Here is a 14,092-nt window from a genome sequence, read left to right as displayed (position 1 = left end):
GGGTCAAGCTTGCCCGTCCAACTTATTTTTTTCAAATTCGAATCAAAATTGTTTCTAAAATTTTTTCTCAATATGTACTAATATGAACAACCAGAATTAGAATTTGTACCTCCACTAATTTCGACAAATTTGATTTTTTCGTGGTGGGTCAAGATATCCCGCACAACCTATTTTTCATTCCAATTGGAATCAAAACATTACTAAAAATTTATACCCAATATGCACCACTTTTTAAAGTCAAAATTAGAATTTGTACCTCCACTAATTTCGAGAAATTTGAATTTTTGATGGCGGGTCAAGCTTCCCTGTCCGACGTATTTTTCCTTCCAATTCGAATCAAAACGGTACCATAATTTCTAACCAATATGTACCAATTTGTACCACCAGAATTAGAATTTGAAACCCCACCAATTTCGAGAAATTTGAGTATTTTATGGTGGATCAAGCTGGCTGACGATGGTATTCTTTCGAGAGTGCTAGAAAGAATAAAGGAAACCATTATCACAAAACAATTCGTTGGGGAGGCGGTAGATTAAATAGATAGCATTGGGTTTTGTACAACTTGGTTGGAAGAGAGGGGGTCAAATATCTACACATATTCAGGACTCCAAAATATTTTATGGGTGGGTGATTCGTGTCTCCAACCGTCTGTGATCATGGAGAATACTAATTTTTATTATATAACTCGTTCAGAGGATCAGTTTGCTGTGAACTCGTCACCATCCACTCATATATCCGTTTCGATAACAGTCTAAATTCTGATTTTCCTGATAGAAATTTTTACAAGTTCAGTCGTCATCAATAATAAGCACCAGAGTAAAAATGTTGAATGGAACCAGTCAAACATTGGTTTGCATAGTGCTGACGTCGAACTTAAAACATACGATTGTACTGACTAGATTTGACTGACTAGAATGTGCTGACTAGATTGTACTGTTGACATCAACTAGATTTACATATTTAAGTAAACAAGTCAAATTTATTGAATTGGTACAGGTACAATTTCCCGCTTCTTGTTACAAATTGTCTAAAAATTTTTTTACACAATGTTCATTTGAATTCTAAACAAGACCTTGCACTGAAAAATTTGATTGGCGACAAGTTTCCTGCTATTTGAATAACAATCTCTAATCTTCATTCGTAAATCATTTTGCTGAAGCAAGTTACCCGGTATATGCAAATTTTTCGTGCCATTTTTACGAATTCAAGGGACATCTGGTTATACATTCTTGTTCGATTCGAATGCGAAAAAAAAGGTTTCGTCTGCCTGCCCAGACCGCAATGAAAATTTCATTTTTAGAAACTGGTGGGGATACAAATTCTAATTTTGATGGTAGAAATTGGTACATATTTGGTACAAATTCTTGGTAACATTTAAATTTTAATTTGTAAAAGAAATGTGTCCTGAAAGCCAAATTTTGACATCAAGTTGGCCCGAGCAATAAAATCTCAAATTTCGCTAAATTGTTGCGGAGTATAAATTTCATTTTGGTGCTACAAATTGCTACATATTGGATACAAATTTTTGGTACCTTTTTGATTCGAATTGAAAAGGAAAATAACGTGTGCTAGCCAATTGACGACAAGCTAGCCCGCCATTAAAACTTCAGATTTCTCGAAATTGATGGGGGCACAAATTCAAATTTCGTGGTATAAATTGGTATATAATGGGTACAAATTATTGGTAGTGCTTTGCTTCGAATTAGAAAGAATAATACGTTGTGGGGGCCAGCTTAACGTCAATCTGGCCGCCTTCAAAAATTCAAATTTCTCGAAATTGGTGTGGCTCCAAATTCTAATTTTGATGGTACAAATTGGTACATATTCGGTACAAATTGTTGATTCCATTTTCATTCGAATTGGAAAGAATAATAAGTTGTGCAGGTCAGCTTGATCCGCCTTCAAAAATTCAAATTTCTCGAAATTTGTGGGGTAGAAATTCTAATCTTGTGGTAAAAGTTGGTACATACTGGGTGCAAATTTTTGGTACCCTTTGATTCGTAATGGAAAGAAGAATAAGTTGCAGGACCACCTTAACGTCAATTTCGGCTAACATCAAAAATTCAAAATCCTTGAAATTGGTGGGGGGTAAAAATTCTAATTTTGATTGTACAAATTGGTACATTTTAGATACAAATTTTTGCTACCGTTTTAGTTCGAAGTAAAAAAAAATAAATTGTGTGGGCCAGCTTGACGTCAAGCTGCCCGCAATCAAAAGTTCTAATTTTCTGAAGGGATTTAGGATTTAGATTTCTGGGCTTTCGGCATCTATGGCCATTTAGCCCGTCTCGTTTTGAGGGATGACGTCCCTAGCCGAGCAAACTATCCGGGAAAAGGGAAGGAAGCGGCCTGGGACCTACAAGTTAGGTACCATCACGGCATTTGCCTAGTGTGAATGAGTAAATCCCAGGAAAACCTCATTTTGGGTAGCTGGCCTGAAAAATCGTTTAGCATTTTTTCGACCGAGTTCCCCCACTGTGAATCGAACCCGGGACCGCTCGCACCGAAGGCGAGAGCGTTAGTGACCACGCTACGCGGGACCACTAATTTTCTGAAATTGGTAGGTGTACAAATTCTAATTTTGGTGGTACAAGTTGGTACATATCGGGTACAAATTTTTGGTACCGTTTTGATTCGAATTGGAATGAAAATAAATTGTGTGGGGCAGCTTGACGTCATCAAAAATTAATTTTTTTTCGAAATTGGTGAGGGTACAAATTCAAATTTTGGTGGTACAAAATGGTACATATTGGGTACAAATTTTTGGTACCGATTTTGATTCGAATTGAAAAGAAAATAAGTTGGGCGGGCCAGCTTGACGTCAAGTTGCCCCGCCATCAAAAATTGAAATCTATCAAAATTGGTAGGGGTACAAATTCTAATTTTGGTGGTACAAATTGGTACATATTGGGTACAAATTTTTGATACCTTTTTCATTCGAATTGGAAAGAAAAATTAGTTGGGCGGGCCAGCTTGACGTCAAGCTGCCCCGCCATCAAAAATTGAAATTTATCAAAATAGGTAAGGGTACAAATTCTAATTTTGGTGGTACAAATTGGTACATATTGGGTACAAATTTTTGGTACCATTTTCATTCGAATTTGCAATTTGTGCAGGCCAGCTTGACTCACATCTGTGCCGCACTCAGAACACGTACAGGAGAATTGACAACGCCACACACGAACTCGCCTGAAACAAATACGAGCTGAAACTTTTGAGTAATTCTTCCAACCTACATTCAAGGTTTCTTTATAATGACAAAAAATATATTGTATATTCTACGTTGAACTTCGCTTACAATATTTTGTTCTTCTCTCAATCCCCTTTTCTTTCTCTTCATTCATAAAAACTAACGACCCTTTTAACTTATTCGTGGCATGAATTTTTTTTTTCTTACAAAGGTACTCAACTTTGAATTTAGCGCTTGAGAGTAGCAGAAACATACGAGCTTTATTCCTCCTCCAGACCAACATCCACTCATCACTGGGTTCTGTTGCTAACCACTAGATGGCAATATAAGACGCAGTTACGAAAAACGAGCAATTAACGATTCAAATTCCATTAATTTCGCTTACAAATGTTAACCTATTGCGTTAGTACTGCATTATACCTTTTCCTAAGATAATGTAATTTGTCATTAGCTTTTTGGTTTCTCTCAATTTCCAAGCAGAACTAGACCAGATGCTTTTTGTCTTCACTAGGGCATTTTTCTTTCTATTTTAAATTTGCGTACCAAAGTAATTAATTTTCACTAAGATACAGACAAACATAATAATTACAGAGAAGAAAACAGTACAATCATAATCTTGAAATTCAGTCTTGTTTCGGCTCAAAAAGTGGAATAGTTTCCCATATAAATCAAATGGGAGTATTTTAAAAATGGCTGCGGTATTCAGTCCTCTTGAGTGGAAACTGTCGCCGATCATTAGAAAATTAATATGAGAGAACTATAAAATAAAGTAAACACACACGCGCCATTCTGTAATAAAATTACATGGGGAGTGCATTTCATCTGATTCGAAGCTGTCGTCGTCGAATTTACACGACTAAAGGAGCTCTGATTGGCCAAATTGAAAAGACCTCAGCCATTTACCTTCTACATGAGAATTTCTTTTCGCTGTCACCGGTGGGAATACGGGTTTCTTATTTTCCTAAAAAAAAAGAAAAGAAAAGAAAGAAAGAAAGAAAAAAGAAAACCGTTTAGGTAAAACACAAACCCCTTCAAAACGTTGATCGTGAAATGTCAAAAGTGCTAATAACAGTATGTCATAAGTGCTTGAAGGACATGAAAAATTGGAACGACATATTGTGTAGGGACAATACGCTAAAATAAACAAATACGTTTTTTTTATTTTTTGCGTAAAAACGGTTTAGGGGGCAAAATCCTCCACCAAAAATTTTGAAAGTTGAGGCCCGAAAGGCCAGAGGAAGCGAACCAAAGTAAATGAAATTGTGCAGAGATATTGAAGACATAAAATGAGGGAATACGGGTTTCCTATTTTCCTGAAAAAAAAAAAAGAAAACCGTTTAGGGGGACCCACACCCCTCCATAACTTTGATCATGAAATATCAAAAGTGCTAATAACAGTATGTCAGAAATGCATGAAGGACATGAAGAATTGGAAAGACACATTGTGTAGGAGCAACACGCAAAAAAAATAAACGAATACGTTTTTTTTATTTTCTGCGCAAAAACTGTTTTAGGGGACAAAAGTCCCCATCCAAAATTTTCAAATTTGAGACCCAAAAGGCAAGAAGTGCACCAAATTGAATGACATTATGCACAGATATTGTACATGTAAAATGAGATAAGTGGGTTTCGTATTTTCCTGGAAAACGGTTGAGTGAGGCAAGGACCTTCTAAACCGATGATTACGAAAGATCAAAAGTTCAAATTAGCATACGTCAGAAGCTCGTAAAGAATATGGTGAATTGCAATGAAACTTCGTATAGGGACAATTTACAAAACAATAAATGAAACGTGTTTCAATTTTTGCGGAAAAACAGTGCTGGTGCCTAGGTTCCATCCGAAAAAAGTAAATATTACCATAATAGCACAGGTAGACCGAACCAAATAAAAATGTGTGTAGATATTATATAGACCCTATGTAAAATAAGGCCTCTCGTCTTTATCATGTGTCACAATCCGTTTTCCTTCAAATTTAGCAGATTAACAGCAAACTGGAAATAAATCGACAAGTCTTTTTGGTTATGCACAAAACCATTGTAAGGGTTAAAGGTGCCTACTGAAATACCAGAAAATACGCTATACTGTTTCTGCTTGTAGTTGATATGACAAATTTGAAAAAATCGGATAAAGACACGACACTTGAGAAACACGAAAGGCCTTATTTTACATATCCAATATCTACATACAATTTCATTTGCTTCGGTTCACTCCTCCCACCACTCAACCCCTCGGCACATTCAACATTCTTTTCTTTCATGAAAATACGAAACTCGTATTCCCTTATGTTACCTCTACAATATTTGTGCACATTTCATTCACTTCGGTCCACCTCTACTTGCCTTTTTGGGTCAAATTTCAAAATTTTGCACGGGGGCTCTTGTCCCCAAAACCCGTTGTTCCCCGAAAATAAAAATAGTATTCGTTTATTTTTTTTGTCCATACACTAAGTTTCGTTGCATTTCTTCATGTGCTTTACATACATCTGACATACTGTTACTAGCACTTTTGATATTTCGTGGTCAAATGTTTAGAAGGGTCCGTGCCCTACCTAACTGTTTTTTTTCCCAGGAAAATACGAAACTCGTATTCCCTCATTTTATTTCTACAATATCTGTGCAAGATTTTATTCACTTCGGTTCACTTCTTCCTACTTTTCGAGCGTTAAAAATTTTGGGTCGGTCCTTTTGCCCCCTAAAACCGTTTATCCGCAGAAAATAAAAAGCCGTTTATTTATTTATTTTATTTATTTATTTATTTATTTTTTTTTTTTTGCGAATTGTCCATACAAAAAGTTTCGATGCAACTCTTCATGTCCTTTACACACATCTGATATACTGTTACTAGCACTTTTCATTTTTCGAGATCAATGATTTGGAGGGGTCGGTGCCCCACCGAACCGTTTTCTCCAGGAAAATACGAAACCTGGCACAATTTCGTTCATTTCGGTTCACTTCTTCTTGGATCTCGGGCGTCAATTTTAAAATTTTGGGGTTGCGTTCTTTTGCCTCTAAAACCGTTTTTCTGCAGAACATAAAAACCGGTATTTGTTTATGTTTTCCGTATTGTCCATACACAAAGTTATGTTGCAATTCTTTATGTCCTTTACACATATCTGACATGGTGTTACCAGCACTTTTGATATTTCATGATCAAAGGTTTGGAAAAGTTCGTGCTCCACCCAACCGTTTTTTTTTTTTTTTTTCAGGAAAACACGAAACCCGTATTCTTTCATTTTACGTCTACAATATCTGTGTACAATTTCATTCACTTCGGTTCACATCTTTTTGCCTCTCAGGCGTTAACTTTCAAAATTTTGGGTGGGGCTTTTATCCTCTAAAACAGTTTCTCCGCAGAAAATAAAAAACCCCGTATGCGTTTTTTTTTCGTATTGTCTATACGTAAATTTCGTTGCAATTCTTCATGCCCCTTACACACATCTCACATATTAGCAATTTTGATTTGTTATTTCGTGATCTAATGTTTGGAGTGGTCCGTGTCCCTCCTAACCGTTTTTTCCAGGAGAATACCAAACCCGTATTCCCTCACTTTTTGTCTGCAATATCTGTGCACAATTTCATTCACTTTGGTTCAGTTGTTCTTGCCTTTCGGGTGTCAACGTTCAAAATTTTGGGTGTGGCTTTTATATTAAACCTTTACATTATTTAACTTTTTTTTATTAGATTCATTTTTGGGGGAAAGGAAAAAATGCTTTCCTCTGATATCTGTTTCTTGCCATTCATCTTGTTTGAACTGCTTAAGTAACATCATTTTGTAACTTTTGGTGTCATCCAACTCCGTCACGATAATAAAATTATCATTCTTAACAATTTGTTTTATTCCCTTATTTGCAGTTTGCCATACTGATATATTTATTACAAAATTTAGGTTTTGTCAACGCCTTTCGAATTCGCAATCAACCCAACCACCGAGCTTTTTGTTTTGCCTGCTATTTGAGAAAAAGTAGAATTGCAGGTGCTAATGCACTTTAGGAGTCAAGGAGGTGGAATCTATGGAATTTAGGAGGAAACAAAGGGTATTACGATGGCAGTAGAAAATAAGAGTGGGAAGGTAGTCAGCGAGAGAAATGAGGTCATAAGAAGATGGAAAGAATACGTTGAAGACTTATATAAGAATAAGGATAGACCATGTAGCCTAAATGTTGAAGTAGAAAATGAAGTAAGCGAGGATTATAAAGGGTTTAGGATTCTTCGGGGTGCTTTTGAAAAGGCTACATCCGAGATTACGAATGGAAAGGCAACCAGAATAGATAATATGCCAATCGAATTTATTAAAAACATAGAAAAGAAGGGAAAGAAAGAATTGTTCCGACTATGCAATGAAATATATGAAGCAAGCGAGTTGATGAAAGACTTGATGAAGACGATGAAGAGATATCGATGTCTAAGAAATTGAACCCAAGGAGATGTGAGAATTATAGAACTCAGAGTCTCATAAAGTCTCATAAAGTCTATTATAGAATCTCATATATCATGCAGCTAAAATTCTGCATCGATTACTGAACATATTGTTATATGGAAAAGGAAATGAAAAAAATTCGGGTTCGTTCGAACAGTTCGGGTTCAGGAGAGGTAAAGGCACAAGAGATGCTATTGCATTATTAAGGGTAATCGGTAAAAGATTTATAGAAAAAGAGAAAGAAGTATACGTTGTATTTATTGATGTAGAAAAGGCTTTAAACCGCGTGAATTTTCAATTGTTGTAGGGAGTTCTAAAGAAGATTGGGTTGGAATGGCGAAACAAGCCTTTAGGAATAAGAAAAGTGTTTCGTGTTACCTTGAATAAAGAGTTTAGAAAAAGACTCATAAAATAATTCGTGTAGAGTGTTGTACTGTATGGAACGGAAACATGGACTTTACGTAAAAGTGATGAAAAAAGCCTGGAAGCATTCGAAATCTGCGTGTGGAGAAGAATGGAATTAATTAGTTAGATCGAGCGGAAAACGAATGAGAGGGTGTTAGAAATGGTGGGGGAGAAAAGTACACTTCTAGATATTATTAAGAAGAAACAGAAACTTATTGGGGCAATGCCTAAGAAGAAATTGTATCATCATGGACGTCTTAGAGGGTATTATGGCGGGAAGGAGAGGGAGAAGGAAGACGAAGAGGTTAGTGGATTACCATGGAACATGGAAGTTGCTCCCCTGCGGCAAGTGAAAAATATGAAATGAAATCTTTGAGTTTTACGTCCCACGATTATGCCGGTTAGGCTAAAGGAGACGGTGATGATGAGTAATGAATGAAATGGTGGAATGAAGAAAGTGGTAGGAAACGGGAGAACCCCGAGAAACCCATGCACACGGTTTTGTCCACCACAAAGTTCACTTGGCGGGGACTGGGATCGAACCCGGGATCCCAAGCACCAGAGGTGAACGCTCTACCATTTAAAAAAAAACCTGACTATTTTTTTCTATTTTAACCACTTCTCAGGACTACTAGACACGACAGGGACACGAACACAGAAACATCGAGGACAGTTAAAATTTCACCCTTGCTCTTCAGAGAGACTCGAACCCCCAATGGGCTTCACCTCAGGATCATCAGCGGAACACCTCAAACCGCTCGACTACACCCACCCACTACCACTGAGCCACCGCGGCCCCTGCGGCAAGTGACCATCCAATAAGGGCAGAATACCTATGATGATGATGAATTATAGTATCTATGGGTAGCCGGGGGTGGTAAAATTCAGGCCAAAAGTCGTGAGGTTACTCGCTTTAGGTATATTTACACTGAATTACAGAAATTCTCATTAGATGGGTATAACTTGTACCTAGCTTTGCACTTACTATGTCCTGGAGAAGAAGGATGTTTGAAAGCATTAAAGAAGCAAACATACTCACTGGTAAGTATAAGTGTACTGTAAGTAAGTATGTTTGCTACTTAGTAGAATCGGATATGGTTGATGTCTGTAAATTAGCCTGGCTAAGGCATATTATAATTTCGCAAAACCTTCCAAGCTGATCGTTAACTTCAAATGTTACAGCTCGATTCATACAATAAGATACAGTTAGTTCATAGCTATAACAAGGGAAATATGAATACATCTTATGTCCTGAAGTCCGAAAGTACAAATGAAATTTTATGTTAAATCCTCATGCTCTATATGAGAAAGGAAATTGCAACTTAATTATTACAAAGTTATCACTAGCATTGAAAAGTGAAGAAAACGAAAGATTCCTGAGAAAAGATTAGGTTCATGATAAGCTCGGTTTCAACCCACGATTTTTTACTGAAATAAGAACTTAAAACAATGAAACAGAAGTGAGAACTGCATTACATAACTTATTGAGCATTAATCTGCATTCGAATTTTAAAATTTCAGGATAGTATAAACTACCTAGGTTGAGATGACTTACGTGTCATAAAAGGAAGCCTGCACGTGGAATAATTCATTAGACGATGTTCAAAACACTTGATAATACAATCAGTGTAGGAGTATGATGGATCATTGTTGCATGGTCTGTCGGCTGTATTTAGCGTCTTGAACTAGTGAAAAGAGAGAAAAAGAAAAATACAGTACTTCACAATAGCGACACATAATAATGAATAATTTCTACGTAGTTTAAAGAATAATTGACGAAAAATAACGAAGAACATTTCGAATTTTTGTATAATACAGCCTAACATTTTTGTTTCGAGAGTAGGCTCAGACCAACTTCCTGACTTATGCCTGTTCAATAGCGCAATCTTCTTGTGTTCTAGCTGAATGGAAGAAATAAAATCTTGATGTTATCGTCGTAGTGAATAAAGCGATTATATCTGAGACGAGTGTTGGGAATTAGTAATTACATACACCAAATTTCTAGTTTTCCTTTTGTAACCACTACTAACATTTACATTTAGTTGTTTGATTCACTTTCCTGCAAGCAGCATTTCTTATTAAATATGCCTTTTCATTGAAATTTGTTTCAGATTCATGGTAACGAAGTTTGGAACCGTACCAGCTTAAGAAATACTGAAGCGCTTCCTGTTGTGTAGAGTTCCATATTTTAAAATTGAGAGGGTGAGCGCAACAGTGGTCTAACCCACATTTTCAAAAATTGAGAAAAATCCAGATAAACACATGTGATTTTTTGTACAATATATGTATGTACAATCTATGACACGTTCAAACACTTGTGGTTGCTTTGGTATATTGTACAAAAAGCACATGTGTTTAACATTAACTTAATTTTTCTCCATTTTTTAAAATATGTGGGTTAGACCACTGTTGCGCTCAACCTCTCAATTAGAAAAGCGGGGGATTCTAAACCGTAAGTATTGATGTGAAATTGTGTTTTACAAATACTGACCTGGGATCTCTCGGACGTATTTTTTTAGTGATGACAGTTCCAATGAAATTTTCTAACGAAACTAAAGTGAAGAAAATTTTGTTTTTGCCTTTAATGTTTATTAAGTTCAACAAATGTGAGTCTCGAATTGTAAAGTAAGTATTACAGTAAGATATCTAATTGTAAGGATATCTGTAAGGCAAGTTTTCAAAGAAAAAAAGCAAGTGACATATTTAGGAGTTTTGGTCCATCTCTTATTTCTAATCGGTTTTAAAGATTGTGGTCGTTCAACGTACAAGGATGTTCAACGAAAACACATTGCCGGGTAACGAGAGGAGCGCCCGCTTCTTTTACCAGCAATATATCTTGATGAAAGTAGATGATGAAATCTAGGGATGTAATTAGAAATGAAACACTTCGTTCAACGTTCAAAAATATATTTGCGAATTTACATTTACAAAAGTTAAAGAAGGATATTCTGTAGAAGGAAAAGGGAAAAATAGTCAGCTACCTAACTTTTAGAGTCTGCTGGGCTAATAGTCCACCTTCACTTTGCTGATTATAATATTTTCTTACACAAGTTCAGCACTGTCACTTTGCACTAACACATTTCAAATTAGGATTCACAGGGAACGCAGAACCTCCCTACACTTCATGTCACTAGGATCTTCTATGGGCCGCCTCCTCCGCTGCTGCCTGCCGGACTCGTAACCAAGTCATGCTTGCACTGCACTTTATAGGTAGTGGGGAGCACGTGGCTAGGAGTGTTCCCAGATCCCTCGCCGAGAACGTGTGGTACCAGCTCCTACCACACGATGTTGCTCCCAGAGGACGCCATCCACCGGACATGGCGAGAACTCACGGTTAAGCTGTGTGAAATTTTGATAACACACCATTTAGCAATTTTGATACACAAACTTTATATACACAGTCAGTACGTTTTCACAGTTGACCGTATTTTTTCAAACAAAGGATGATAATTGTTAAATTGAACACACACTAGTAATAGTGCCATAGATCCTACTATTTTGTCCGTCGTATCATATGTATTTACAGGTAAGGTCTCAAGTTTTTCCTTTACTGTCACTGACACAAATTCTTCTTAAAGTTAGTAAGCCTATGTAACCCATAGTTTTTCTATAACAAGTTCACAGAAAACTTGATACTTTGGAGGTCTCCAATTCAAGTCTAGGCGCTTCATACTGTTAGAAACCATCCAATTTTCAAAATACTCAATGTTGCACTAACGGACCCTTACGGTAGCTGACAATAACTTTTGGGAAGTGGAAAGACGATGGGAAATGGTGCACGGAGAGAGAAGTAGAGGAAGTTTCAAGGTGCGTTCTGTATATTCGCCATCTTCTCCTCAAGTTGTCGAAGTGTGTCCCCTCTCACGCATTTTGCATCGAGTTTCAACCAAGCCAACTTGGTTGAAGGTGATGGGAGCCACAACTTCATGTTGTGCACACTATGAGTTCCTATTGATTTCCCGGTAAGCGCGTCGCAGAACTCGAATACTTTGGTGCTTACTTCTCTGAAACAAAGATACGATCCCCGAAACAGATTGATAACTTCGAAATTTCTCGCTCAAGAAAACTACTCGCCGGGTGCTGACGGAGGAAGACTAGATCGAATATTTCAACTTTCCATTTGTTGTCTTTTGTGGCATTGATCCGTTTATTTCGCCTGCGCTTGCGATTTCTTCTTCTAAAGTATGCAAGAAGTAGCTTGCGATCCCATGTTTCTGTAGCATCCTTTGGACTGTGGTTATTCGCTGGGACTTTACAATATTTCTCAATATCCCGCATCCTGATTAAGCTGCAGTTTGGCGGAAGAAATTCCCAAAGATGCTGATACTGAGTTGTTAAGCAACATTACGATTTGTGCAACACACACAAGCAACATTACGATTTGTCTGTCTGAGCAAAAGAAACGGAATAAACAGGAAATGTTCGAGTGTTCCCTCTCCACCAGACTACTTTGAGGATGGCAGGGGGAACGGTGTTTTATTTTGACACGATGTTTTTGCATGACCTCAAGAAAACCTTTCGATATAAACTGTAACCATTGTCGGTCAAAATAATTTCAGGGGTTCCGAGATGAGTGAATTAAAACGGCTCCAAATGATTGACAATTGAAACACTAGTGGCAGACTTGAGACAGTATGCTTGCAAATATCATGTATAAACATCTAACACAGTCAACAGATATTTTTCGCATCTGCTCCACGAGGGAGAGGGCCATACAAATCACAAGAGACCAATTCACCTTTGCGAGAAGGTGTAATGGACTGCATTGGCAGAGCAACTGGGATTTTATGAAATTTGGTGCGCATGCAGATCACACAGTCCCTCACATAATTACGAATATCTCGACTCATGAAAGGCCAGTGAAAAGCTTCTGAAATTAGGCTGAAACATTTATCTCGACCAAAATAGCCATTGGTATGGTAACATTCGATTACTTTGCTGACAAGAGCACGAGGAAGACCAATTATCCAGCGTTCCGGGAAATGGAAATCTCTTATGAGTAATGCACCACGTTCCAACTGATATTGGTCTTTCCATTTTCGCCTGCTAGCAGCAGTGGGGACACAACTTTCTTCACTCTTTTGACTCGGCGTAAGGAAGGAAATTTTATCCGCATACGCTGGATCTTCGCTCTGCATTTCAATTAGTTGTTGCGTTGATACGTTGATGACATCTTCTCTTAAAACTTGAAGGGCGTGTGCGCGAACTATTTTCTGTTCGGGGTTGGCAACACGCGCGTAAGAGCGTCTGGGTTATCATTCAGCCTATCTGGGATGAATTCGACGTCAAAATGGATTTTCTGTAAGTGTAGGGACCAACGCAACAAACGATTATTCCTTGTTTCACTTTCTGCAGATACAGTAAGCTTTTGTGATCACAGCGGATTGTAAACGGGTGTCCGTCCATATACGATTCCTACTTTTTTCTGCGTATATGATACTAAGGCATTCGAGTTCAGAGATCGAATAATTGGATTCACAGTCAGTTAACAGCCTACTGACGTATGCAATCACTCGTTTGTCTTCTCCTTCATACTGATACAGCCCTACAGCAATCGCCCGTAGATTGGCATCACTTTGCAAGTAGAAGCGTTTCTGAAATCCGGATATGATAACATTACATCTTTGATGACGGCGTCTTTAAGCTGTGTGAAAGATTTATCGTGAGCACTAGTCCACTGCCATTTCTCCTTTGCTTTGAGAAGATCATACAAAGGAGAAGCAATGATTGCGAATCCTTCTATAAAGCGAGAATGCCACGAGAATATGCCTAATACGTGCCTAAGCTCCTTATGATTAGTGGGTTTGGGAAGAGCGTTGATAGATTGCCCTGCATCCGGGTCTTTCCTTTTTCCACTAGGGTAAACAACAAAACTAACGAACTTAAATTCAGACACAAAAAATGAACATTTTGCGATGTTCAGAGTCATGCCAGCTACTTTTATCTTTTCAAGGAGAGTGTCCAATGCACTCAAGTGATTGTCTGTTGACTGACTCACCAGACGTCATCAATATAACGAATACTACGCATTAAACTTTCTCCTAGAACCTGCTGCAAACACATGTTTAAGGCGCTAGAACC

At 37.6% G+C, this 14,092-nt stretch overlaps 1 protein-coding gene across 4 annotated transcripts in view; it reads right to left on the bottom strand.

The window, feature by feature from the left end:
- The window catches only part of LOC145683839 (bile acid-sensitive ion channel-like), a 216,300-nt gene that overhangs the window by 61,077 nt on the left and 141,131 nt on the right, over nt 1-14,092 (bottom strand). For 3 of the 4 annotated variants that reach the window (XR_014131194.1, XR_014131195.1, XM_081755435.1), the window contains one exon: nt 9,567-9,696. The exons of the other annotated variant lie outside the window; for it this stretch is intronic. Coding sequence is in view for 1 of the 3 variants with exons in the window: in XM_081755435.1 (XP_081611561.1) it covers nt 9,567-9,696 (130 nt within the window). In the remaining 2 variants the exon portion in view is untranslated. The remainder of the gene's footprint in view (nt 1-9,566; nt 9,697-14,092) is intronic. 4 annotated transcript variants of the gene reach the window in all.

Source organism: Thermobia domestica, chromosome 4 (assembly GCF_964235325.1).
Source record: "Thermobia domestica chromosome 4, izTheDome1.hap1.1, whole genome shotgun sequence".
NCBI classification, from domain to species: Eukaryota; Metazoa; Arthropoda; class Insecta; order Zygentoma; family Lepismatidae; genus Thermobia; species Thermobia domestica.
This window is presented reverse-complemented; position numbering and strand designations above follow the sequence as displayed.